We start from the raw sequence: 26,167 nt of genomic DNA, 5'->3' as shown, positions 1-26,167 counted from the left end.
GGGAGCGATCCCTATGGAATGCCGATAAGGGGGGTGAAGGGAAGGTGTGTTTGGTGGTGGCATCATGCTGGAGTTGGCGGAAATGGCGGAGGATGATCCTTTGAATGCGGAGGCTGGTGGGGTGATAAGTGAGGACAAGGGGGACCCTATCATGTTTCTGGGAGGGAGGAGAAGGCGTGAGGGCGGATGCGTGGGAGATGGGCCGGACACGGTTGAGAGCCCTGGGTGGAAAACCTCGGTTAAGGAAGAAGGAGGACATGTCAGAGGAACTGTTTTTGAATGTAGCATCATCGGAACAGATGCGACGGAGGCGAAGGAACTGAGAGAATGGGATGGAGTCCTTACAGGAAGCGGGGTGTGAGCAGCTGTAGTCGAGATAGCTGTGGGAGTCGGTGGGTTTGTAATGGATATTGGTGGACAGTCTATCACCAGAGATTGAGACAGAGAGGTCAAGGAAGGGAAGGGAAGTGTCAGAGATGGACCACGTGAAAATGATGGAGGGGTGGAGATTGGAAGCAAAATTAATAAATTTTTCCAAGTCCTGACGAGAGCATGAAGCGGCACCGAAGTAATCATCGATGTACCGGAGAAAGAGTTGTGGAAGGGGGCCGGAGTAGGACTGCAACAAGGAATGTTCCACATACCCCATAAAGAGACAGGCATAGCTGAGGCTTTTTCTCCTCTTTGTTGGCTTGCCATTGGGCGTTTTTTATAAGCGGCTCTTTCGTCAGCAAACTGCGAGTTTGAGAGAAGTTCCGGGTTAATGTCGTAACCACCGTTGATCCATATCTGCATTTGACAGGAGGATAAGTGAAGAGGTAAGAGTTTGGAGAACGGGGACGGGAGACCGAATCCGGGGAGAAGGCTTGTCTCTGCAGCGAAACTGGTTCGCTTGCTCTGTGCCACTGGAATTGTTTCTCTCTTAAAAGGGTCCTTAAGTTGAGCTTTGAGCAACAGAGGAACTCTTTCTGGGGTTTGTTTTGGATTTCCAGCATCCGCAGTTTTTTTGTTTTTGTTTTTTTCTTTCTGGGGTCACTGGACCCAGAATCGGTGGTGAAGTGGTGGTAACGCTCAACACTCACTCACACCACCGGCGCTGCCTTGCAACTTACTCGTTTAAAAGCAGTCGGCAAGCGTGACCCAGACCTCCCTGTTGCTTGCCATTTCAACACCCCGCCCTGCTTTCATGCCCACCTGTCCGTCCTTGGCCTGCTGCAATGTTCCAGTGAAGACCAACACAAACTAGAGGAACAGCACCTCATCTTCCGATTAGGCACTTTACAGCCTTTTGGACTTAACATTGAGTTCAACAACTCCAGACTATGAACTTTCTCCTCTATCTACACCCATTTTTTAATCCATTTTTTCAATATTCATTTTTGTTTTTTATCCACTTATTTTTATTTCCATTCATTCATTGTTTTATTCCCTCCTCTTTTTATCCCCCCCTTTTTATCCCATTTTCGATCCTTTTTTTTGCCTTCCTCCACTGCTTCCTCCCCCCACCCAACCCCCACAAGGGCCATCTGTTACTTGTTCATGTTGTTCTTTTCAGAGTACTTACCTTTGTCCTGCTATTATCACATTCCGCTTTCTCATTTTGAAGCCACAACAGCACCTTTTTTAGCCCTTACCACTTCCATTAACACTTCCTTTGTCTTTTTGTCCATGACATCTTTGCCAATCTCTCCTTTGTCCCCGCCTATCACTGACCTATCCAGCTTCATCCCCCTTAAACAGCATAAATTTCATCACATTTCTACTTCTCTGTAGCTCTGAAGAAGAGTCATACGGACTCAAAAGGTCAACTCTGTTTCCCCACAGATGCTGTCAGACCTGCTGAGGTTTTCCAGCATTTTCTGTTTTTGTTTCAGATTTCCAGCATCCGCAGTATTTTGCTTTTATCATTTAAAAACATATTAAGAAGAGTTCGGGGCGGGGTAATCTGTGAATGATTTCAAGCATGTACTGGAAACATTTTTTAAGAGTTCCAATTTAGGGGAAAAAAATCACATCATAGTTAAGTAAAAACATAAGAAATAAGTGCAGGTCTAGGCTATTTGGCCCCTCTCATGTCTACACCGCCATTCAACAAGACTATGGCTTCACAGGACTTTGGACCAGACACAATGAAAAGTCCTGTTAATTAATGTTGAATTGAGAACTTAACAGAAAAATGAGGATAGTTTGGAAGCGAGGATACAGAAGGTGGAGTGACTGAAGTAGATGTGACTGTGACAGAAAAACTCAGATGGAGTCTTTATAGGAAGCAGGTGGGAAGATGGAAGCATACTCCAAGGTAATTGTGGGAGTCAGTGGGCTTGTAATAGATTTCTGTAGAAAGTTTATTGTTAAGATTATCAAGAAAAAAACATCCAGATGGAAAAGGAGAGAGATGGACCACGCAAAGGTGGGAGATGAGTAAAAATATTCCAGGTTAGACAGAGAGCTGCAACAACATTGACCTCTTTCTCATTTTGATTGACAGGGAGGTGTGCTGAGTACAAACAAAGAGTATTTCACATACCTTGCGAAAAGGACAGTTTTAGCTAGGACCCACGGGAGCTTTTTTTGTACTATCTCTTATCTGGAGTGAGTGGAATTAAAGATTCAAAGTAAGAACAGGTTTGGCAAGATTGCTGTTACTAGTTGGGCTACTGTTGAAGGAGGAAGAAAGGGCTGGGAAAGCTTCCCTGATAAGGAACAGAAATGTAAAGTGATTTTATATTAGTGGTGAAAAGAAGTTTGATAATTACTTCAGGGTTAGAATTGGGACAATGGAGTGCTGTACATCAGAGAGCTAGACTGAAATGAGGAAGGCAGGTAGTGAAACTGAGGTGGCTGATTTTATGGCAACAGCTCTCATTGAAAATGGCTGGAGGGAAGGGTGGAGGAGGATTGCAAAGGATGGAGCCAGCAAAGAAGGTCAGAATCACTGGAGGAGTCACCTTCGGGACAGAAAGGAAGGCACTGAGTTGAAAGCACCAGCAGAAGAGCTCAACTGCTGCTACACTTTGCTGGGATAAAGGGGGATGAAACTAAGATCCTCACTCAGGACAGATCATTCAGGGTTAGAAAGGGTAAGAGTCAGCGGGGATGCTGAAAACCTGCCAAAGGGTAGGATGAGAAGGGGAGATAGAATAGAAAGAAAGGGAAGGGGAAGAGAAATCAAAGGTTGGAGTTTCCAGTTTTGTTACTTGAAAGGAAAATTATTTTTCTTAAACTGTCAAATGAGATGAAGGATGATGTGGAATTAAGGATCAAGGCAGCTGAAATAATCATCCCCATCCCCTTTCCGACCCCCCTTTTTCCAATAATTTATAATTTTAAAAAATTATATATATATTTTTAATATACATTTCTTTTCCCACTTATTTCTATTATTTTTAAATTTATTTCCAACCATTGTTTTATCTCCACTTTTTAGCCTATTTTGATCCCTTCCCCCCCATCCCACCCCCACTAGAGCTATCTGTCACTTGCTCATCCTGCTTTCTACCCTTAATGTCACCATTAACACATTCCTCAGCTAATATCACCACCATCAAAACCCCTTTGTCCTTTTGTCTATGACATCTTTGGCAATCTCTTCTTTGCCTCCATCTATCACCGGCCCTCTATCCAGCTCTACCTGTCCCACCCCCCTCAACCAGCTTATATTTCACCTCATTTCTATTTGTCCTTAGTTCTGATGAAGAGTCATACGGACTCAAAACGTTAACTGTATTCCTCTCCGCAGATGCTGTCAGACCTGCTGAATTTTTCCAGCAATTTTTGTTTTTGTTTCAGATTTCCAGCATCTGCAGTATTTTGCTTTTGGCTGAAATGTTAATTGGGCTATACTACTGAAGATGGAGGTCCAGAGCATATGGAGTGCACTTAGTAGAAGGTGGATTACATGTAATAAAGTCATAGGGAATCAAAGTGTGAGGAATTGATATACTTCTCTGTTTTTTAAGATGTTAAGATTGTTTGAAGAAAATATAATCATGAATGGGTAATATTCCGGGTCACTGATTTGTGGTTTTCATGGTAAAATGAATCAATGATTATAAAACTGATGGAAAATTCTCTGATCTTGTCTAAAAAAAACAGGAATTTGACCATAAATCAGTAGACCTAATTATAAACTGGTAGAATTTGATTCCCGATCACCAGTAAAATCCCTGCTGTCACATATAATAAAAATAGAATTTGGCTTGATACTGTAAAATCAGTAGTCTCAATAATATGAACGAAGCTGTTCCTGATGTGCAATTAATTTTATTTCTGTAACAATGGGATTATTTTTAGTGTTGGGCAAACTGAAATTAAAATTCCAAGAAGGACAGTATTCCCAAACATGTCAGCAGGGGAGTTGTCCCCCTGAAAAAGATTATCTTTAGTTTTTCTTTCTGTATCTCCATGAGTTATGGACGTTATAGAATATTAACAGATGATTGTAAAATATATCAAGCTTCATTTATATTTCCTTCTGTTGTGAACAGTGAGGAGTAGAGGCAAAGTTGTGCCCTTCCTGTATCTGTATTGAGACCTCCCAGCATTCCACACTGGTATTTTTTTCATTTCTATGCAGCCAACCCTCCCTTTGGCTTTGGGAAGCCAAGGGGATGTTCGCTCTACTAATTGATCTCTTAGAAAGAGGGCATTATATTTGGAAAAATGGATATCTTGTAACTTAATTTAGGGCTTCAGGTAACATCAGGGTCACAAGAGTAAAGCTTGATCTGTCACTGAACCCCAAGTCTAGATTGCTGCCTTGAACTCATTCCTACGACCTGCCAGTATTATAAATTTAAATACACTGTTTAATGATTATTTTCTTCAGTTCTCTGCCCAATGGCAGGTGTGACCCACAGTGCCACGACCTCCACCATGGGCAGGAAAAGGAGACAGGTCCCAAATCCACCCCAGTCAGAATGGGGATTGAATCCTGTGCTGTTGGCACCAATCTGATCCACACCGGCTGTCCAGCCAACTGAGCCAACCAGGCTCCCAGGGAGTCCAAGTTGCTGTGACAACATACACTTTTACATGTATGTTGTAGCTTGGAGCCATGAATAGTGATGGTAGAGACTCCAATTTCTTTCGATCATATGGCTGACCAGGAATCTCTCCTATTCTTACTGCCTGTAATTGCTGTGTGTTGGAAGGGTTTACAAGTTGATAATCAACCTGTTTGGCCATGTTCTGAAAGCACTTCCCTTGGCTACCAAGTCCTAGAATGGGACTCGAATCCAGAGCTTCTGGCTTAGAGGATATTACCCACTGCACCACAAGATGTCCTTCGGTGAGCTAATACAGGTCTTTAAATTATGAAGGAGCTTGATAGAGACATTTAAAATGGCTGTTTCCACTTTTGGTGGTTTCAGAAACCAAAGGTCATGAATCTAAGATAGCCACTAATAAATCCAATAAGAAATTTAGGAGAGACTTCTTACTTCAGGGAGTGGTTAAAATGTGGAATTGGTCACCTCTGTACTGCACGGCTAGCAACTGAAAGTCCCCGTGGGTTGTACGCTTGGTGCGCAAAAACATTTAAAATGGTTGTGTGCATAAACAAATCGCATGGGCATTCCAATAAAAATTAGAGCATACACTGCTTGTTGCCATGTGGAGCAGTTGAGATGAATTGCATAGATGTATTTCACTAGAAGCTGGATAGGTACGTGAGAGGGAATGAAATAGAATGTGCTGGTGGGTTCAGATGAAAAATGTGGAAGGAGGCTTGTGTGGAGCATAAACAATGTTACCGACCAGCTGGGGCAAATGGTCTGTTTCTGCACTGTTAAATATTGTGTACAGACTTTAATGTGGGCTAGGCTGGGATGCATTCATGACATGGCCAAACAGGCTGATTATCATCCTGTAAATTCTTCCAATATGCCTGATGGCAAGTGGTAAGAATTTGAGTTCCCTGGTCTTTTTTTTGCAAAAATATACTTTATTCATAAAATATCTGAAAGAACATTTCAAAATGGCCATCACAAAAATTGCAATCATATTCCAATTTTCCACATAGATCATGAGGTGCTTCAATACAATCAATGAACATTACAGACATTTCAACATGTTCATTACAGTTTGAGTTTCCTGGTCAGCCATACTGCAGAAGGCTATGGCAACCACTGCGATACTTTGTCAAGTGTAATCATGTACCAATCCATGGTCGCCAACACCCTCTAAGGGCATAAAAACAGAAAAACTGCGGATGCTGGAAATCCAAAACAAAAACAGAATTACCTGGAAAAACTCAGCAGGTCTGGCAGCATCGGCGGAGAAGAAGAGTTGACGTTTCGAGTCCTCATGACCCTTAGACAGAACTGAGTTCTGTCGAAGGGTCATGAGGACTCGAAACGTCAACTCTTTTCTTCTCCGCCGATGCTGCCAGACCTGCTGAATTTTTCCAGGTAATTCTGTTTTTCCCTCTAAGGGCATGGTACCTGAATGAGGAGGAGGAGGCTGGAATGGGGCAAGAAAGAGGATGGGGTTATTTTGGATTTTGCTTGTAGTGGCATTATCATTTAACTTCAATGTTCTCACCTACTTTTCTGCTTATGCTGGGGTTTGGTCACATGGTGGTGGCTTTTTATTGACACCTTTCCTCAGTGGCTGTTTTTCTTGTATGACCTTGGACTGTAATCACTGCAAAGAACATAGAGGTTTACAAATTGCAGTGATAAGGGGAAAGAGTGAGAGAATGGGATCAGCTGAGTGGCTCTTGCAGAGAGCTGATGTGCACACAATGGGCCAAATGGCCTCCTTCTGGGCTGTAATCACCAGGAAATGACCAAATAATCTGTTTTATTAATGCTGCTTGAGGTATAAATTTTTCCAGGGAATTCGCCTACTCCGCTTCAAATCCAACGTGGTTGACATAAAAGGCAGACTGCAAATCTGTTACCTCTGCTGTAGTGAAGTCTAGTCCCAGAATCTTTGCCCCCCCCGCCACTTCCCCCATAATTATGGTTTCTTATCCGTGGCATTATTCGGAAGAATATATATGAACTTGGTGACTTTAATGTCCTTTCTATAATGGGATTCCCAAGACTGCAAACAGTACATAAAGCACATTAGAGCCAAGCCTGCTTTTGTCCCCATGTGTCTACAGACACATGTTCTAACAATAGATACTAGTTAGCAATCAGAATTGGCTGATTTTCCCCTTTCTTTTATTCTTTCACGTGATTTGGGCATTGCTGGTTAGGCCATCATTCATTGCCCATCCCTAATTACCCTTGAGAAGGTGGTGGTGAGCTGCCCTCTTAAACCACTGTAGTCCATGTGGTGTAGCTATACCCACAGTGCTGTTAGGGAGAGAGTTCTCGGATTTTGACCCAGTGACAGTGAAGGAACGGCGATATATTTCCAAGTGAGGTTGGTGTGTGGCTTGGAGGGGAACTTCCAGCTGGTGGGGTTCCCATGTGTCTGCTGCCCTTGTCCTTCTAGATGGTAGCAGTTGTGAGTTTGGAAGGTGCAGTCTAAGGACCCTTGGGGAGTTCCTACAGTGCATCGTGTAGATGGTACACACTGCTGCCACTGTGTGTCGGTGGTGGAGGGAGTGAATGTTTGTAGGGGTGCCAATCGAGCAGGCTGCTTTGTCCTGGATGGTGTCAAGCTTTTTGAGTATTGCTGGAGCTGCACTCATGCAGGATAGTGGAGACTATTCTATCACACTCTTGTGCCTTGTAGATGGTGAAGGGAGTCAGAAAGTGAGTGGGTCATTGCAGGATTCCTAGTTTTTGACCTGCTCTTGTAGCACAGTATTTATGTGGCTAGTCCAGTTCAGTTTCTGGTGAACGGAACCCCCAGGATGTTGATAGTGTGGGATTCAGCAGAGGTAATGCCATTGAATGTTAAGGGGCGATAGTTAGGTTCTCTCTTGTTGGAAATGGTCATTGCCTGGCACTTGTGCGGCATGAATTTTACTTGCCAGTTGTCAGCCAAGGCTTGGATGTTGTTCAAGTCTTATTGCATTTGGACTGCTTCAGTATCTGAGGAGGCGTGAATGGTGCTGAACATTGTGCAATCATCAGCAAACATCCCCATTTCTGAACTTATGATGGAAGGAAGGTCATTGATGAAGCAGCTGAAGATGGTTGGGCCTAGGACACTACCATGAGGAACACCTGCAGTGATGTCCTGCAACTGAGATGACAGAACTTCAACAAACACAGTCACCTTCCTTTGTGCCAGGTATGACTCCAACCAGCGGAGAGTTTTCCCTATGATTCCCATTGATTCCAGTTTTGATAGGGCTCCTTGATGCCACTTTCAGTCAAATACTGCCTTGATGTCAAGGGCAATCACTTTCTCCTCACCTCTGGCGTTCAGCACTTTTTTCCATGTTTGAACCAAGGCTGTAATGAAGTTAGGAGCTGAGTGGCATTGGCAGAACCCAAACTGCGTGTCAGTGAGCAGGCTATTCCTAAGCAAGTTCCACTTGATGGCTTCTTCCATCACTTTACTGATGATCGAGAGTAGACTGATAGGGCAGTAATTGGATGGGTTGATTTTGTCCTGCTTTTCATGTGCAGGACATACCTGGGCAATTTTCCACATTGCCGGGTAGATGCCAGTGTTGTAGTTGTATTGGAACAGCTTGGCTAGGGGCACAGCAAGTTCTGGAGCACAAGTCTTCAGTGTTATTGTTGAAACATTGTCCGGACCCATAGCCTTTCCAGTATCCAGTGCCTTCATCCATTTCTTGATATCACATGGAGTGAATCGAATTGACTGAAGACTGGCATCTGTGATGTTGGGAACCTCTGGAGGAGGCTGAGATGGATCATTCACTCGGCACTTCTGGCTGAGGATTGTTGCAAATGCTTCAGCCTTATCTTTTGCACTGATGTGCTGGGCTCCCCCATCATTGGGGATGGGAATGTTTGTGGAGCCTCATCCTCCAGTGAATTGTTTAATTGTTCACCACCATTCATGATGAGATGTGGCAGGACTGCAGAGCTTAAATCTGATCTGCTGGTTGTAGAATCACTTAGCTCTGTCTATCACTTGCTGCATATGCTGTTTGGCATGCAGGTGATCCTGTACTGTAGCTTCACCAGGTTGATACCTAATTTTACATGAATGCCTGATGCTGCTCCTGACATGCCCTTCTGCACTATTCATTGAACTAGGGTTCATCTCCTGGCTTAGTGGTAATGGTAGAGTGGAGGATGTGCCAGGCCTCGAGGTTATAGATTGTGTTTGAGTACAATTCTGCAGCTGCTGATTGCCCCCAGTGCCTCAAGATTGCCCAGTCTTGAGTTGCCATATCTGTTTGAAATATATCCCATTTAGCATGGTGGTAGTGCCACAATGGAGGGTATCTTCAATGAGAAGACGGGACTTCACCTCCACAAGGACTGTGAGGTGGTCACTCCTACCGATACTGTCATGGATAGATGCATCTGCGGACAGCACGTTGGTGAGGATGAGGTCAAGTATGTTTTTCCCTCTTGCTGGTTCCCTCACCACATGCTAAAGACTCAGTCTAGCAGCTGTGTCCTTTAAACCTCAGCCAGTTCAAACTCTACTGGTGCTACCGAGCCACTCCTGGTGAAGGACATCAAAGACCATACCCAGAGTACATTCTGTGCCCTTGCCACCCTCAGTGCTTCCTCCAAGTGGTATTCAACATGGAGGAATACTGGTTGGTCAGCTGAGGAGATGCAGTAGGTGGTAACCAGCAGGACGTTTCCTTGCCCATGTTTGACATGATGCCATGAGACTTAATGTGGTCTGGAGTCAATATTGAGGACTTCCAGGGCAACTCAATTTTAAACCCAGTGTTAACTTAGCAGGTGGTTAGGATCTGGAATGCACTCCTTGAGAGTAGCAGGTCAAACCTAGGCCTTCTGTTTCTGTCTAGCTCAGTTCCACACAGGGTAGTATAACCTACCGAACTCAATGTTGCCTTCACTCTACTCCAAGGTTTATGATAACCTTTTAGTCTTTTCTGAGGATAAATAATTATGGAATAATTTAAAGTTCCTGGAAGAATTTTTGTTAATCTTATTGAAACACATAAGATTCTGAGGGGGCTTAACACGGTAGATGTAGAGAGAATGTTTCTCTTTGTGTTGGAATCTAGAACTAGGGGACATAGTTTCAGAATAAGGGGTCACTCATTTAAGGTTAAGATTAGGAGGAATTTCTTCTCTCGCCAAGTGATGAATCTTCAAAATTCTCTACTCCAGAGAGCTGTGGATGCTGAGTCACTAAATATATTCAAGACTGAGGTAGGCAGATTTTTGAACTGTAGGGAAGTCGAGGCTTTTGGGCAACAAGCACAAAGTGGAGCTGAGGCCAATCAGCCATGATCTTATTGAATGGCAGAGCAGGCACGAGGGGCCGAATGGCCTACTTCTATTTCTGATGTTCTGGTTAGTGAGCAGCTCTGTGTTAGTGCCGTATACAAGTGTATCCGGTGTTTGTCCATTAGCATTGATTACCACTGAATCTTTTGGATAAGGTTACTATTCTCCTGTGGCGATCTCTTGGATCATTCAGCAGGCAACCCAACACACACACAGGATCAAATGTGGAATCTTTGACTCAGTATCAAACTGGGCAGTGCCATTAATTGATTCATCATTGTGGACTTAATTGAATGGCTTCAGATAACTAATGTCAATCGTTAAAAGTATCAGCTCCACCAATTTAATCTTTACAATACCACCTTGTTACTGCACAAATTAACGTTAGAGTTCATGCCATGATCCTCACCTGAAGTGATGTTCACAGGAAGCACTAGCCAAAAAATCACAGGCTCGCAGTGTTTGGTTTTCTAATGCTGTTTAAACTGATCAATACGAAAATCAAGCACTGCCAGCCCATGATTTTTAGACCAACTTGTTTGTCAATCCCAAACCTGGGGAAAAGGCCGGGGAAAAGGCAGAGATAATGAAGCAGAAAGAATTTTGTAAATTAATTTAACTGTAGTTGTACAGTTAAATTGGGAACATCTGTCCGAGGAGTATCTGGACACCACCACACCAGAGAGTGAGGTGAGAATCATGTTTGTTCACCCCGCCCCCCTCTACTCGGTCTCCCTCAGTGATGCCTGAGGCCTGTCCTTCCGTCTCCCACCCTGCAGTTCGGACACTGAGGGAGGAATCGAGCTGCAGAGGAGCTGGTGACTGCTACTGGGATATCGGTGAGCGTGTGGGCTTTATTTAAAACAGAGCAGGGAGTCTTCAATTAAAAAGAGCGCAGACAGCAGCTGATTGGTGAGTATTTCCAGTCTTTAGATTAAAATTAAGGTCTGTAGTTAGTGGTTAGATCTCTAGTCTTTATTTTCTCTTTGTTAAAATAGCTTGTTGAGTATAAGATCGATACTGGAGTAAATAATTAATTTCAATAACGTGTAAAGAGCAGGGATACTAGAGTAATTAATTAATGAATTAAATAAAATAAGATAGCGATGGCAGGACGGGCAATGTGTTGCTGCTGTGGCATGTGGGAACTGCTGGACACCAAGGTGATCTGGAGCAAACACATCTGTAGTAAGTGTTTGCAGCTCAATGAACTTCGGATCTGAGTTAAGGGCTGTAGAGAGGACTTTAAACTAAATAGAGAGGGGATAAGTAGGTTTACAAAGCAAAAGGATATGATGGCATTGCAGGGCAGCTAATGATATCCAGAGTGTGACAGGAAGTGACAGAGTGTACAAACATAAAAAAGCAGCAGCAAATAGGGTCAAAGGGGGTAAAAATGGTAAGAAGGCACAATTAATGGCTCTTTTCTTAAATGCATGTGGTATTTGGAACAAAATAAATGAATTAACTGCGCAAATAGAGATTAATGGGTATGATCTTATAGCTATTAGGGAGACATGGTAACAAGGAGATCAAAGGTGGGAACTAAATATTCGGGGGAATGTGACTTTTTGAAAGGGCAGGTAGGAAGGAAAGAGTGGTGGGGTAGCTTTGTTAGTACGAGATGGAATAAATACAATAGCCAGAAATTATCTTGGATCAGAAAATGTGTAATCCATATGGGTGGAGGTAAGAAATAACAAGGGGAAGGAAACACTGGTGGGAGTAGTTTATAGGCCCCCTAACAGTAGCTATGCCATCGGACAGAGAATAAATCAAGAAATAATGAGGGCATGCAAAAAAGGCAGCATATTAATCACGGATGACTTTAATCTCCATGTAGATTGGGAAAATCAAATTGGCAGAGGTAGCCACAAGCAAGAATTCATAGAGTGTATTTGGGACAGTTTCCTAGAACAATATGTTGTGGATCCAACCAGTGATTAAGCTATTTTGGATCTGGTAATGTGTAAGGAGGCAGGTTTGATAAATGATCTCAGAGTAAAAGATCCCCTAGGAAACATGGGGGAATTTAGCATTCAGTTTGAGAGTGAGAAACTTAGTTCGGAAACATCTGTGCTAAACTTAAATTAGGGTAATTACAAAGGAATGAGGGCAGAGTTGGCTGCAGTAGACTTGGAAAGGAGTTTAGCAGAAAAGATGGTTGATGAACAATGCAGACGTTTAAGAAGATAGTTCATGACTTACAACAAAGATATATTCCAGTGAGGAAAAAAGACTCTAGGAAGGGGATAAACCAACCATGGTTAACCAAGGAAGTTAAGGATAGTATCAAAGTGAAAGAAAAAGCATACAATGTGGCAAAGATTAGTGGTAAGCCAGAGGATTGGGAAAGTTTTAAAAACCAACAGAAGATGACCAAAAAAAAATAATAAAGAGGGAGAAAATAAACTTTGAGGGTAAACTAACAAGTAGTATAAAAACGGACAGTAAGAGTTTCTTTAAATTTATAAAAGAACTTCTTTAACTATATAAAAAATGGAGAGAGAGGCCAAAGTCAATATAGGCCCCTTAGAGAATGAGGTTGGCGAAACTATAATGGGGAACCAGGAAATGGCAGAGCAGTTGAATAAATACTTTGCATCAGTCTTCACGGTAGAAGACACTAATAGCATACCAAAAATACTAAATAATCATGGGGCACAAGAGGGGGAGGAAATAAATACAATAATTATCACTAGAGAAAAAGTATTAGGGAAACTAATGGGGCTAAAGGCCGATAAGTCACCTGGACCTGATGGGATGCATCCTAGGATATTAAAGGAAATAGATGCAGACATAGTGGATATACTGGTAGTCCTTAGATTCTGGAAAAGTCCCAGAGGATTGGAAAACTGCCAATGTAACACCCTTATTCAAAAAGGGAGGGAGACAAAAAACAGGTAACTATAGGCCAATTAGCTTAACATCTGTCATTGGGAAAATGTTGGAGTCTATTATAAAGGATATAATAGCAGAGCATTTAAAAATGCATAACCTAATCAAGCAGGGTCAACATGGCTTCATGAAGAGGAAATCATGCCTGACAAATTTATTAGAATTCTTTGAGGAGGTAAGACAAGATAGATAAAGGGGAACCAGTAGATGTAATATATTTGGATTTCCAAAAGGCGTTCGATAAAGTACCACACATAAGACTACTTAATAAGCCCATGGTGTTGGGGGTAGTATATTAGCATGGATAGAGGACTGGCTAATGCAATAGAAGACAGAGAGTTGCGTTATGGGGGGCATTTTCAGGATGGCAACCTGTAACTAGTGGAGTGCCACAGGGATCAGTGCTGGGGCCACAATTATTTACAATATATATTAATGACTGAGATGAGGGAAATGAATGTACTATCACCAAGTTTGTGGATGACACAAAAATAGGTGCGAAGGCAAGTGGTGAAGATGACACAAAGAGCCTACAGAGGTATACAGACGGGTTAAGTGAGTGGGCAAAAATGTGGCAAATGAAATATAATGTGGGAAAATGTGAGGTTATGCACTTTGGAAGAAAGAATAGAGGAGCTGATTATTATTTAAATGGAGAAAGACTGAAGAAAGCTGCAGTACAGAGGGATTTGGGGGTCCTCGTGCATGAATCCCAAAAAGCTGGCATACAAGTTCTGCAGATAATAGGTAAGGCAAATGGAATGTTTGCTTTTATTTCAAAGGGAATAGAGTGTATAAATAGGGAAGTCTTACTTAAACTATACAAGGCAATAGTTAGACCACACCTAGAATACTGTGAACTGGTTTGGTCCCCTTATCTAAGGAAAGATATATTGGCATTGAAGGCAGTCCAGAGAAGATTCACTAGGTTGATCCCGGGATGAAAGGATTTTCTTAAGAGGAGAGGTTGAGTCGGTTGAGCCTGTACTCGTTGGAGTTTAGAAGAATCAGAAGCAACGATATTGAAACATATAAGATTCTTAGGGGGCTTGACAGGGTAGATGCTGAAGGTCATTTCCCGTTAAGGGAGAGTCTAGGACCAGAGGGCATAATCTCAGAGTAAGGAGGCACCCACTTAAAACAGGGATGAGGAAGAATTTCTTTTCTGAGGGTAGTCAATCTGTGGAATTCTTTACCGCAGAGGGCTGTAGAGGCTGGGTCGTTAAGTATATTCGAGGCTGAGATAGACAGATTTTTAATCAGTAAGGGTATCAAGGGTTATGTGGAAAAGGCAGGAAAGTGGAGTTGAGGATTATCAGTTCAGCCATGATCTCATTGAATGGCAGGGCAGACTCGATGGGCCGAATGGCCTACTTCTGTTCCTGAGTCTTATATCTTCACTGGAAGCAGAGCCAGTTTTTCTCTCTCTCCTTCCTCTCTCAGCAGTATTATAGTACAAGCAAACAAGAATGACTGGTAGGCAGGAGTGGGATCGACAGTACTTCTCCTTCTTTTGCCACTCAGTCTTCCTCTCTCTGTTGTCAGTGTCTCAATCTCCACTCCAAATATGCCTTTTCCTCAGTTGTCATACTGTCTCTCCAAGTTGCTATCTTCTCGCATATTTTCTCTTCCTCTCAAACAGTGTGATAGTCATTCTCTCTCTCCCCCCTCTCAAGCCTGCATATCCCTCGCAGCACTTTGTGGGGAGATGTTAAGCGGAGGGCTGACAATTCATCTTGTGGAAGGAGATGACTATTTCGGAGTATATCTTGTCTTATCAACCATTTCAAGAACAGTATAGGCCAAGACCTGAGAGCAGTTTACCTGCCTGGTTTCTGGATGCAGTTATCATGTGGCCTGGGAAGATGAGGAAAAGCTGACATTGGAGAGAGAGAAAAACAAAGTACAAATTCTCACCAAAGATGTTGCATTTTCATCTATCCGCATTTCAAAATAGAATTTCCAGTACAGTTTTTCTGACTGAGATTTGCTACCAGTTGTAATCTTTTAGCACTGAGGCTGCGTTGTTCTTTGTACCTTGGCACAACACCAATCAACATCGTGAGGTTCCACTTTCTAAATATGTCACACATAGTGCTTTTGAAAGGATTGGAATAGACTTAGTTTTCTGCTGCTGTTTTTGATGGTGGTGTTTTATTGGCTTTGTACCTGGAAATGTGGGGCAAGTTGCCACCATCTAAAGATGGCTGTGTGGATGGTCACCCAATTTGACATTTCTATATTCAGGACTTGATCCATATTGATCTGTCTCCAAGTGTGGAGCCACAATACTCAATAGCATGATAAATGTAGTGAATGTGACTGAATTACTGGAGAGGCTGTGGTAGGAGTGGCATGAATGTCACTGTTTTTAAAAAAATGTATTCTTTCATGAGGTGTGGGTGTCGCTGGAAAGGTTGCCCATCCCAGCGGCTTGCTGGGTCATTTCAGAGGGCAGCTAGGAGTCAATTACATTGCTGTGGATCTGGGAGTCACATGTAGGCCAGACCAGGTAAGGATGGCAGATTTCCTTCCCTAAAGGACATTTGTGAGCCAGATGGGTTTTTACAACAATCGATGATAGTTTCATGGTCACCATTACTGAGACTAGCTTTCAATTGCAGATTTTTAAAAAAATTAATTGAATTCAAATTCCACTAGCTGCCATGGTATTTGAACTCCTGTCCCCAGAAAATTAGCCTGGGCCTCTGGATTACTATTACCACTACATCACTATCTTCTCAAATGTAGGGGTGCAGATTTACTGCTATTATACCACTTAACTCCTACCGTATCGAGAGACACATTTTACTGGAGTCCTAAGATATGATACAGTGTATTTGGTTGACTTGAGGTGGATTTAGATTCTTAATTCCTCAACACAGTGAATTCCTGATTTTAACTCTTCTGTCAGGTACATAAGAACAGGAATTGGCCATTTACTTCTTTGAACCTGTTCCGCCGTTCAATGAGATAGTTGATCTGCGAGCTAACTCCATATGCACACCTTAGCCAAATATCCTTCAATAACTTTGGATAATATCAACCTGAGGTTTAAAATTAACAATTGATCCACATCAACAGCTGCCCCTTGCTGAAAATAATCATGTGCGGAAGTGTTTTTTTAACTTCTGAAAGGTCTGGCTCTAATTTTCAGACTGTGTTCCCTAGTCCTAGACTCGCCAATCAGCGGAAATAGTTTATCTCTGTCTGCCTTATCTGTTTTCCTTAATAACAGGAGATGTTCATAGATGCAAAGGCCCAGGCATTTTGCCACAGGATGGGAGGGAAGATTGGGGGTGATTACTCTGGCATAGGTATTAACGGAGATTTGGAATCACTGAAATCTCCAAGTTTTCATCCAGAGATGGTTAGTAGTGCAGGGATAATATATAGTTTTCTTGTGTCTGCAGCTCAGCTCAGCCAGTCACACTCTTGCTTCTGAGTCAAAAGATTGTGGGATTAAACTGCACTTGAGTATATAATCTAGACTCACACTTGGTGCAGTAAAGCATTGTTGGATGAGATGTAAAATCAAGTCAGCCTGATTATGAGGTTGCAAAAGATTTAATGCACTACTGAAGGAAGGAAGTTCTCCCAGAACCCTAATGCTCTTCTAATATCACACGTCAATTGAAAAAAGTTAAAAACAAAAAGCAGACATTTCAGTCTTTTTTCAGCACTGCCCTAGGACATTTACAAATCATTTGGTCTGTAAATTTTCCAACATGAAGCAGCAATTCAACTCATTGACCTCAGGCTCAGTTTACTTACAGTGATTAGACCTATATGTAAATTGGATATAGTGTGATTTTAGCTGCAGAATGATGTAATGACCCATGCTTTTTGGGGGAAAAAAACCTGTATTTAAGTTGGTGTGATGGTCCCTATAAGAACTAGGTTTCACTGGAAGATGATTTCTTGCAAAAAGCAACTTGCTTCCAGTAACTGATCATATGACCAAGCTGCCTAGCAGATAACCATTAGTAAAGCAAAAAGTAAACAAGAAGTTAATTACAGAGGGGAGTAGATTCCTGTGTGTGGTTATGTTATAAAGCTGTTTAGTTTAGAAAAAACAGGCTGCAGGGAGCATCTCTTTCAAACAGAATGCGGTTGAAATTTTGTATGCTAGCCAAAAGGGATTAAACCCCTTGATAACTGAAGAGCTCTACCAGCAGTGAGTTGGACTTCTGGGATAGCCAAGCTGGAAAGAGAAAGAAAGAGAGAGAGAGAGGGAGACTCCCTAGATGCAAGACTTCAGAGTTAAAGAACATTAGAACCAGGAGAGTTCTTATCTGAGGTGGCTACACTTAAGACTTCACCAACGCCTGACTTGACATGGGTGTCTACAACTGTGGGACAGTTGGAGGAGATTTGAAGGGACAGCCTTTGCCAGAAGTTAAGCAGATGGCCCAAGAAATATCAACCATGATACTTTGAAACAATACTCAGACCAAGTGGTTAATTTTCCAATTTCTGATAATTATCTGACTTGAGCTTTTATGGCGTGTAATTCAAATAGGTGTAGAAGGAAATTTGAGTTAACAAGTTTGGTTAACAAGTGCATAAGTAACTGTGTTCATTGTACTTTTAATATCTTTAATGTAACTGGCTATTTATGATAGAGTGTAGTTATTAGTACTCATGTTCTTTGATTTTTGTTAGAAAAATTATTTTGTTTTAAACAGTGAACCTTGTGGCTTCATTCTTTTAGTAAATACCTGGATGTTTGGAATTCCAAAATAAATGATTTATTGTTCTCTACTGAGATCATAAAAATAAGACATTTATATGGTATAATACCCCTGTGCTTATAAAATAGTCCAGCATCTGGCATACTGTGAAGAATGCCACTGGTCCTAAAATAAGTTAAATACTATTGTAAGTTAAATATTATTTAACTTAGGAGATAAGATTTCATGAATTTGCAGTGCGATGGGAAAACCCATTAAATTCATTTGTTGGTTTCTTTTGAATAAAGCAGAATTTCTCAAATGGTGTTTTGGATGCAGATATGGCCCTTTGGATATAGATATGATCCAACGTAACAATGAACCATAGAGACCAAAGTCCCAAATTTGAACACCATGCTGTATTGAGTTAGCTGGTTTCAACTAGACTGGCATTAGGCTGCTACATTTGAACACACATAAAGAATTTAAAAAAAAAATTTGTTCATATGATTTGGGCATCGCTGGCTAGGCCAGTCTTTATTGCCCATTCCTAATTGCTCTTGTTCAGAGGGCATTTTTTTATGAGTCAACCACATTATTGTGGGTCTGGAGTCACATGTGGGCAAGACCAGGTAAGGACAGCAAATTTTCTTCCCTAAAGGACATTAGTGAACCAGACAGCTTTTTACAACAATCTGCAATGGTTTCATGGTCATCATTAAATGGTTTAACTGCAATTTTTTTATTGAATTCAATTTCCACCATCTGCCGTGGTAGAATTTGAACGCGGGTCCCCAGAGCATTATCCTGGGTCTCTGGATTACCAGTCCAGTGACAATACCACTACACCATCACGTCCCCATGGGAGGATGGATATCCTTCTCCTGATTATTAATCATTATCTCCTGCTCTAATGTGTGAGCATAGACATTACGTGAAGAGAGGATAGCTCTATCCTGTGATGTCCTCTATGGGTAATTAGCCTATTGACACTCATAAATTAGGTTCGCAGATGAAGAATGGCTACTTGAGCATGGAACCAGACTTCAGTATGACCAAACAGCATGAAAAAATAGAGTGGAGAAAAAAAACATACAAAATTTGTCCTGAAAATGTTGTTGCCAAGAAAAATAACTTTTGTATTCCCATTCTTTTTTAGGTTGAACTGGTGGAGCCCAGCAAAGTATCTCAGTCAACCTAAACATTGGCATTTCAAGATGCAAATAGGGTTTACAGACTGACAAACTTCCTTTCCAGTGGATTGTGCCCAGGATATGGACTCCCATTGTTAGATCAGCCTGAATGGAATTGGAAGCGATGTTGAAATGCAAGCTGGTTCCTTTGTATTCCATTAGTCTAGCCCTGTTTTGATACCAAGTGAAATTATGGCAGAGGATTGTGATCGTGCTCCATCTCTTGATGATTTGTTTGACATTTTGTCTGAAGTCACAGAGAAAAGACTGTTGAGCCTGTGGTATAAGTTCAATCCTGACAACTCAAGTGCTTCAAGGGTTCACCGACTCCTGTACAGCATCGTATTATTCTTCTTGAAAAAGAAAGATGAGGCTGAGAGAGCAGCAAGGTCAGTATTAAATGAGATGCCAGCTAACAGATCTGCTTTGTACATCTTTAATAAAATTCGAGGTTCAACAGGTAGTGCAGTCGGAGAAGGGGAAGCATCTGAAATGTCAAATGCAGAGTTTGCTGCAGAAGATGGTAGTGTTCTTGCAGACCTGGCTTCGATGCTTGCAGTGCTTGTGGAAGAAAATCTGTGCAAGCCCTCAGTGAGGAACCAGGCCTGCCAAGCTGCCATCAGAGCATTCAAGTCCAACAATCAAGACCATAGTTTGGATCTTCGGGAACTCATTGAAGGATTTAGGTTGCAGTTTGGTCCTCTGGACTTTGAAGATGAGGAGGAGAATGCTGAAGTATCACCTCTGAAGTCAATTGAAGAGCCAATTCTGAGTATGAGATCAACTGTTGCATGCAGGACCAATCCAATGACCGTCCCAAGTCAAAAACCGACAGACTCATTTAACACTTCAGAAATTACGATACCCAGCCATTTTGAAATCAGTGCATCTCCTACGGCATCATTCATTTCCAATTCATGTAGAGACAATTTAAACTCCTCAATAGTAAACCCTGAAGAGAACGCAGTTAACCCTGCCAATTCCACCAATGTATCTTTGAATAATTATAATAATGTATTGAATTTACCGTCTGACGAATATTGGGGAAGGGAGAAAGTGACCCACAGCACTGGGGCTCGGTGTGGAGAGCAGGACAATGTTGTCACAGTTTATTCAACTAAAAGTTCATCAGGAGCCAAAGTGAATGAAGTGAGACCAACTGAATGTACTGTAAAAACAAGCAGTAGCCAGGTAGTTACTTCAAAGTCAAAAATGTCAGGAAATGTAGAACATGCCAATTCCATATCACATGATCCTTCAGTGGGAGTGACCAAGCTGTCAGTAGGCGACCAGCCTAACTCTTCGGAAACCAGGTCTGGTAAATTCAGCCCTCCTAAGGCAGTGGAGGAGAGCTTTGAGAACAAATTTTACCCTTTTGTTATCTTGCATGCCCCAGAGGATATGGAAATTGCAGAAAATATGCAAGTTAGACTGGAATCATTAGTGAATGTGGAGGGTGCAACGTTTTTTGAGGAATTTTCTCTCCCAGGGCGGTCTCCAATAAAGTGTATTGAAGATGCAATTAACAACTCTGCTTTCACAATCCTCCTCCTCACAAACAATTTCAAAAGTCGTTGGGAAGAGTACAAGACCAATATTGTTCTGATAAATTCGATCAATAATGAGTACAAGCATAATACAGTCATTCCACTGCTACCGAAGATGAGTCGGATGCCTAAAGAGGGCATCCCTTTTGCACTGAGTGCTATTAATAGTCTCGATGAGAATTCCAGACATTTTGAAAGACATGTAAGAAGGACGTTTACTTCGGTAGTACTTGAGAAGCATAAAAAATTTTGGCTTGAGGAACAAAGGCAAAAACAGATTCAAGAAGAAGAAAATCAGGTCAAAAATGACCTTCAGAATGCCTGGAAAACTCTATCAGCTCAAAGGAATTATATGCAATTATACGCTCAACTAACTCAGATGCAACAATTTGCACATTCTTCCTATCCAGGACCTGGCACAGCTATTGGACACACATACCCCATGCTAAACCCACCACTGCATCCAAACTTCCCTGTATTTCCACCTGGCATTAATCTTCCTTTACCATCGGTGTTACCGAACCAACCAAACTTTAACCCACAGTCTGCCTTCTACTCATATATGCAACCACCCTTATGCAATAGCCAAGGAGGTCAAAATGTAACTGTCAGTAGTTCTACACAGCAGCAAAGCCAAGGCACTAACATAATCCAGATTCAGCATGCCAGAAACGTACAGATAGGAGATGCCAACCAGATGACAATAACAGAATCCATTGAGAGCAGTGAAAGCACAGATGGTGAAGAGGAGGTGGTTAATGACCACAATTAGATGTTTTAAAAGTTATTTTTGATCAATGGAAAAATCACAGGCCAGCAGAATTGTGGATTCTGGTAAAGCTACCTTCTGAAAATGAAAACAAATGTAAAATGTATAATTTTCTTGGTAACAATGGCTGCACAGAAATGCTCTGATACGTCAGCAGTCGAATCAATTTTTATTACATGGGGTAATTTGCCACACCAGGTCCCTGCTTAATACATAGTCTGAGCTTACCTCTCTAATTGCTGCAAGGCTTTGACAGGGAAGTTGCAACTGACCTCAGCAACCCTGAGCTGCTGCAGTGTAGTCAAGCCCAAGCTACCTGCTCCTGATTGGCCCTGACGTATATGAATATAATTGACAATGCAGTGCTGTTCCCTGCTCCTCCACCATAATCAAATGCTCTTTGTTTAAGCAGAGTGGTCACTTGGTCTTAGAGGAGAGGAATGGGAAAACACCATTCACAGAGCTGCACCTGTGTGAGTTAATACTGTAATAACGACGACTGGGTCCCTCAGTGGAAAAATAAGAGAATTGCAAGAACCAATGGTGACATGAGGAAAAATCTTTTTAACCAGCAAGTGTTTAGGATCTGGATTGCACTGGCTAAGAATGTGCTGGAGGCAGGGTCATTCATGGATTTCGAAAGAGAATTAGATAATTTTTTTAAATTATTCATTCACGGGATGTGGGCATAGCTGCCTAGACCAATATTTATTGCCCATCCCTAGTTGCCCTTAAGAAAGTGGTGGTGAGCTGCCTTCTTGAACTGCTGCAGATTACCTGAATTGAATGGACAGGGGAGTGAGCCTAGCTAGGTTGCTCTTGCAGAGACCTAGCACAGACATGATGGGCCAAATGGCCTCCTCCTTTGCTGTAACCATTCTATGTTTGCAACAGTAACTACACTTCAATAATATTATACATTATTACTGTATAATATTAACTCACATTTAAACCAAAAAAACTGAGCTGAAAGTGGGTGGAGTTGTTAATTGTTGACATTAGTTATCTGACTTTGGGCTGCTGACTTTCAAATTTTCCCAATGACACAGTGGGCAAAGGTAATGCTGATGTAGTACTAAGCTAATTATCTGAAGAGAAAACATTTGCAGGGCTACAGGGAAAGGGCAAGGGAATGGGCCTAGGTAGGTTGCTCTTGCAGAGAGCCAGCACAGATATGATGGGCCAACTGGCCACCCCTTTGCTGTAACCATTCTATGATTACAACAGTAACTACACTTCAAAAGTACTTCATTGGCTGTAAAGTGCTTTGAGATGTTTGGTGGTCATGAAAGGCACTACCTAAATGCAAGTTTTCCTTTCTGTTTTCTGCTTTGGGGGAGAGATAGGGACACAAAGTGTGTATGAAAGATGAAGGGCAGGTAGAGAAACTTTTGTGAGTGAGAATATGAGGAGAGAAAAATGGGGGGAGATTGTGGGGAACAGACAGAGAGAGAGTGCACGGGTTCAATGAGGAAGAGTGAAGAGAAAGTCTGGGGAGGGAGAGACTGAAAGATTCTGAGTTTTGTGATTAACTAACCTTGGTAGTTTCATCATGAGGACTACAGTAGCTTTAATTAATTCCTAAAATAGAACTAGTTAAAATTATTTACAGAATCCTTTATATTTTCTTGGTCTTTTTTCATTGAAACACACAGTTAACATTATTGCTATATAATATTAACTCACACTTAAACCTTAAAAAACTGAGCTGAAAGTAGGTGGAACTGTTCATTGTTGTCACTAGTTATCTGACTTTGTGAAAATTTTAAAATCAGCAGTCTAAAAACGCAGTGGGTGAAGGTAATGCCTGGTGTACTACTGAGCTGTGCAGGGCAGGACATTTTAGCTTTGGCTTTTCTCTGTGCCTTTCTGGAGGTGCTCACTCCCTTTCAGAGGTACATTTCAAAGTCGGTGTTTGTCTGGCCCACGTCTCTGTTTTTGTTGTACTAAGGCAGCAAGTCTGTCCACTGTGGGAAAACATTACAGCTGAACCCATACCTAATGTGACCCAGTGCCCACATAGGATGGAGACAGTTAGGGAGTGAGAGTAGTTGGTTTCTGTCAATGGAGATCAAGGGATACAATTGGAAGAAAAAAAATCACTTCAGCCTCTGAGATGCACAGGTTTCATTTTTAATCTAGCATGCAAATTTAAAGAAACGATGTTCCCTCTGACAATTAGAATTCAAGTCTCTTTAACAGCAATATCGAATCCTGCATAAGGTAATAAGTTTCTTCTTTAGTCGTTTATCCAAAAAACTTTTTTATTGAATTTTACCAAAAATTATTACAATCAATTCTCCACAGTCTTTGAGTTAATCGGAAGTCGATTTCATTTACTGAAATTTCCTTGTCATATTTCTTGACCATTCACTGAATTGTCAGAAACTTGTTGAGGGAACAGCTAATAAATGATGGATAAAATGGATATAAGAACTTGCAATTGGTTAAGGACTGAACAGTATTGTTAGTCTCTGCTAAGCCAATTTGTTTGTTTTAATCCAGCAGTTGACATTCTGACACTGAGATTGACACCATGCATGTGCAGTAAGCACTCCCCCTATTGTTGCAGCACAAATAAACTCAGCTATAAAATTGTGGCCTTGAAATTGCATTGTGGGACAGTTGCTATGAGCATTTAACCTATGGCTTGACACCACTGCTAAAATAATGGTGAGGGGAATTTCAGATAAATGGGTCAAGCTTTTGCATGCTGATAATCTCAAGGCCAATGTGTTTTTGGAAGTTTTTTAAAAAAGGCAACTGGAACCACACTCCGGCTCGACCAGTAATTGAAAGAAAAAAATCTCCAGTGGGTTTTGACATAAAAGTTGCATCTAAAATCTTAGTTTTCTCTCTTTCACCTGCAGATTTCTGGCACTTTTTCAGCATAAAAAGTCAGATTTCACATTCCACTTGCTTCATAAATAGTCCTGGATGAGCTGTCAAATGGATACTGTCTCTCAATAGCAAATTAAAATAATTCTATATTTTGCAAAAATGTAGCTGCATTTGTTGACTATTCAAATTCTAGGCTGTCTACCAGTGATAAAAATTTACTGAAAAGTTTTTTTGGCTCCTGTCTCCGTTTTTCTGATACTTTTACGGATAAAACTCTTCCACTGTAGTATTTGCATCTGGAAGTTTATGTAATCAATGAGCAGTTTCAAATCTTTGTCAGATTCAGCCTGATAATGATGTTATTGATGTTTACTGTGGAGCTATTGTAATAAAAGTGAATCCTGTCTTTGAGTGTTGACTTAGAATTAACCCCTACCCATAGCTGCTCTGTAACATTAGGCCTGCTACCTATCGATGGTCGACATTGCAGTTTGACTCATTATAGAAAGGGACCAAGCCACTGAAGTTAAGCACCTGCTCCATATGATAAAACATAACTAGTATTCTGTTACTAGATGTCACTGTTATTGCCTTTAATAAGTAAAACACATATAAGGCATACTGATGACATATAGTAGCATTACAACTTCATCAATCTCCAATGATCTCTTGAATCCAGCATTAAAGCTGAATTTGAATGTGAGTGAAATCCCAGTTTCAAAACCCCAAGTGGGAATCTTTATCTCAACTTAAAAGTTGTGAATCTTCAGTCTGCAACTAGTCAGTTGTGGAGATAATCAGTTAAAGACCAAGTTCACTGTCTATTTGCTGCTGATAGGAGTAATTAGAATTTACAGATGATGAGAACTAGTTAAAATTTTGCTAACAATGTAAAACATCTTCAGTGATTAAAATATTGAAACCGAGACTTTCATTTTATTTGGGAAAGCTTCAGTTGTTTGTCTGGGGGTTGTGGAGTCTGTTCTCTATTTTAAAATTTGAGGAATGCATTCTGTGATAGATTCATTTACTGGACCACAAGGTAGATGTAGATGAGAAGAGTCATTTAGGTGATCTAGTTCGTCCATCCAAAAAGAATATGCGGTTCCATTAACACCCCCCTCCACCTCACAAATCGCCCTTTCCCAGGGGCTGAGTTACAAGGAAAGACTGAAATAACTAGATTTTTTTTTAAAAAGATGAGAATGTGTTAGGGCACAGCTGATGGTAAATGCTGAGTTGTTCAAATCCCAAAGGGAAACTTGAAACAACTGCCACAACTTGTTTTTGCAATTTGTATAAATTACAAGATGCGTGCCTTGAATTCAGTAGTAATAAGACCCACCAATTTTATAGGTTTTACAAAACTAGATTAAATGTTTATTAATAAAAAAGATTGTGAGCACATACATATGTCTACAAATTACTGCTACAGTAATAATTTTTAAATCCCCTAGTTAATCTGATTCCCAGTTACACCTTCATTAAGGCAACAGTAAAACACAGATTTTAAAAGTCCCAGGCAAAGTAAACGATACCCTGAACTGTCAAATGCAAAGTGAGTTCTCTTAACTTCAGTACCTGAAGGGAGCAGTTTGAGGCATAGATGCTGAAGGCTTCTCACCCTTGTTGAATCTTAGACTACCTACCCTTACATATAGCCTTCGCTCCTTTATACATATTTCCCCCTTTGAATGCAAATTCCCATTCATCATTATGTTTTTGGACTTTATCTTTCTGATAATAAAAATCTCTTGTAGTACTAAGTTTTACCAGTAGTCTTTGGGAAAAATAAAAACACTCTTTCTATACTTTACCTGGCTAGGTGACACATTTCACTCCCTTTTTTGAAAACCATCTAGTCTGGTTTATTTAAAAATGCACCGATGTTTCTAAACTTCCCCATGTTTACCTAATTAACGTTTCA

At 41.2% G+C, this 26,167-nt stretch overlaps 1 protein-coding gene across 3 annotated transcripts; it reads left to right on the top strand.

Moving 5' to 3' along the window:
* The first annotated feature begins 745 nt into the window (after window positions 1–745).
* Window positions 746–24,468, top strand: ticam1 (toll-like receptor adaptor molecule 1). 3 transcript variants are annotated; one of them, XM_041205054.1, is made up of 2 exons: window positions 746–818; window positions 19,050–24,468. In XM_041205054.1, exon 2 carries the CDS (start codon window positions 19,276–19,278, stop codon window positions 21,400–21,402), a length of 2,127 nt encoding a protein of 708 aa, XP_041060988.1. In that variant the 5' UTR covers window positions 746–818; window positions 19,050–19,275; the 3' UTR covers window positions 21,403–24,468. The 3 variants fall into 3 exon arrangements, with proteins under 3 accessions (XP_041060988.1, XP_041060989.1, XP_041060990.1); XM_041205055.1 differs by lacking the exon at window positions 746–818 and adding an exon at window positions 3,790–3,889; XM_041205056.1 differs by lacking the exon at window positions 746–818 and adding an exon at window positions 11,211–11,231.
* Window positions 24,469–26,167: the final 1,699 nt, after the last annotated feature.

The sequence above is a fragment of the Carcharodon carcharias genome, chromosome 14 (genome assembly GCF_017639515.1).
Source record: "Carcharodon carcharias isolate sCarCar2 chromosome 14, sCarCar2.pri, whole genome shotgun sequence".
NCBI classification, from domain to species: Eukaryota; Metazoa; Chordata; class Chondrichthyes; order Lamniformes; family Lamnidae; genus Carcharodon; species Carcharodon carcharias.
This window is presented reverse-complemented; position numbering and strand designations above follow the sequence as displayed.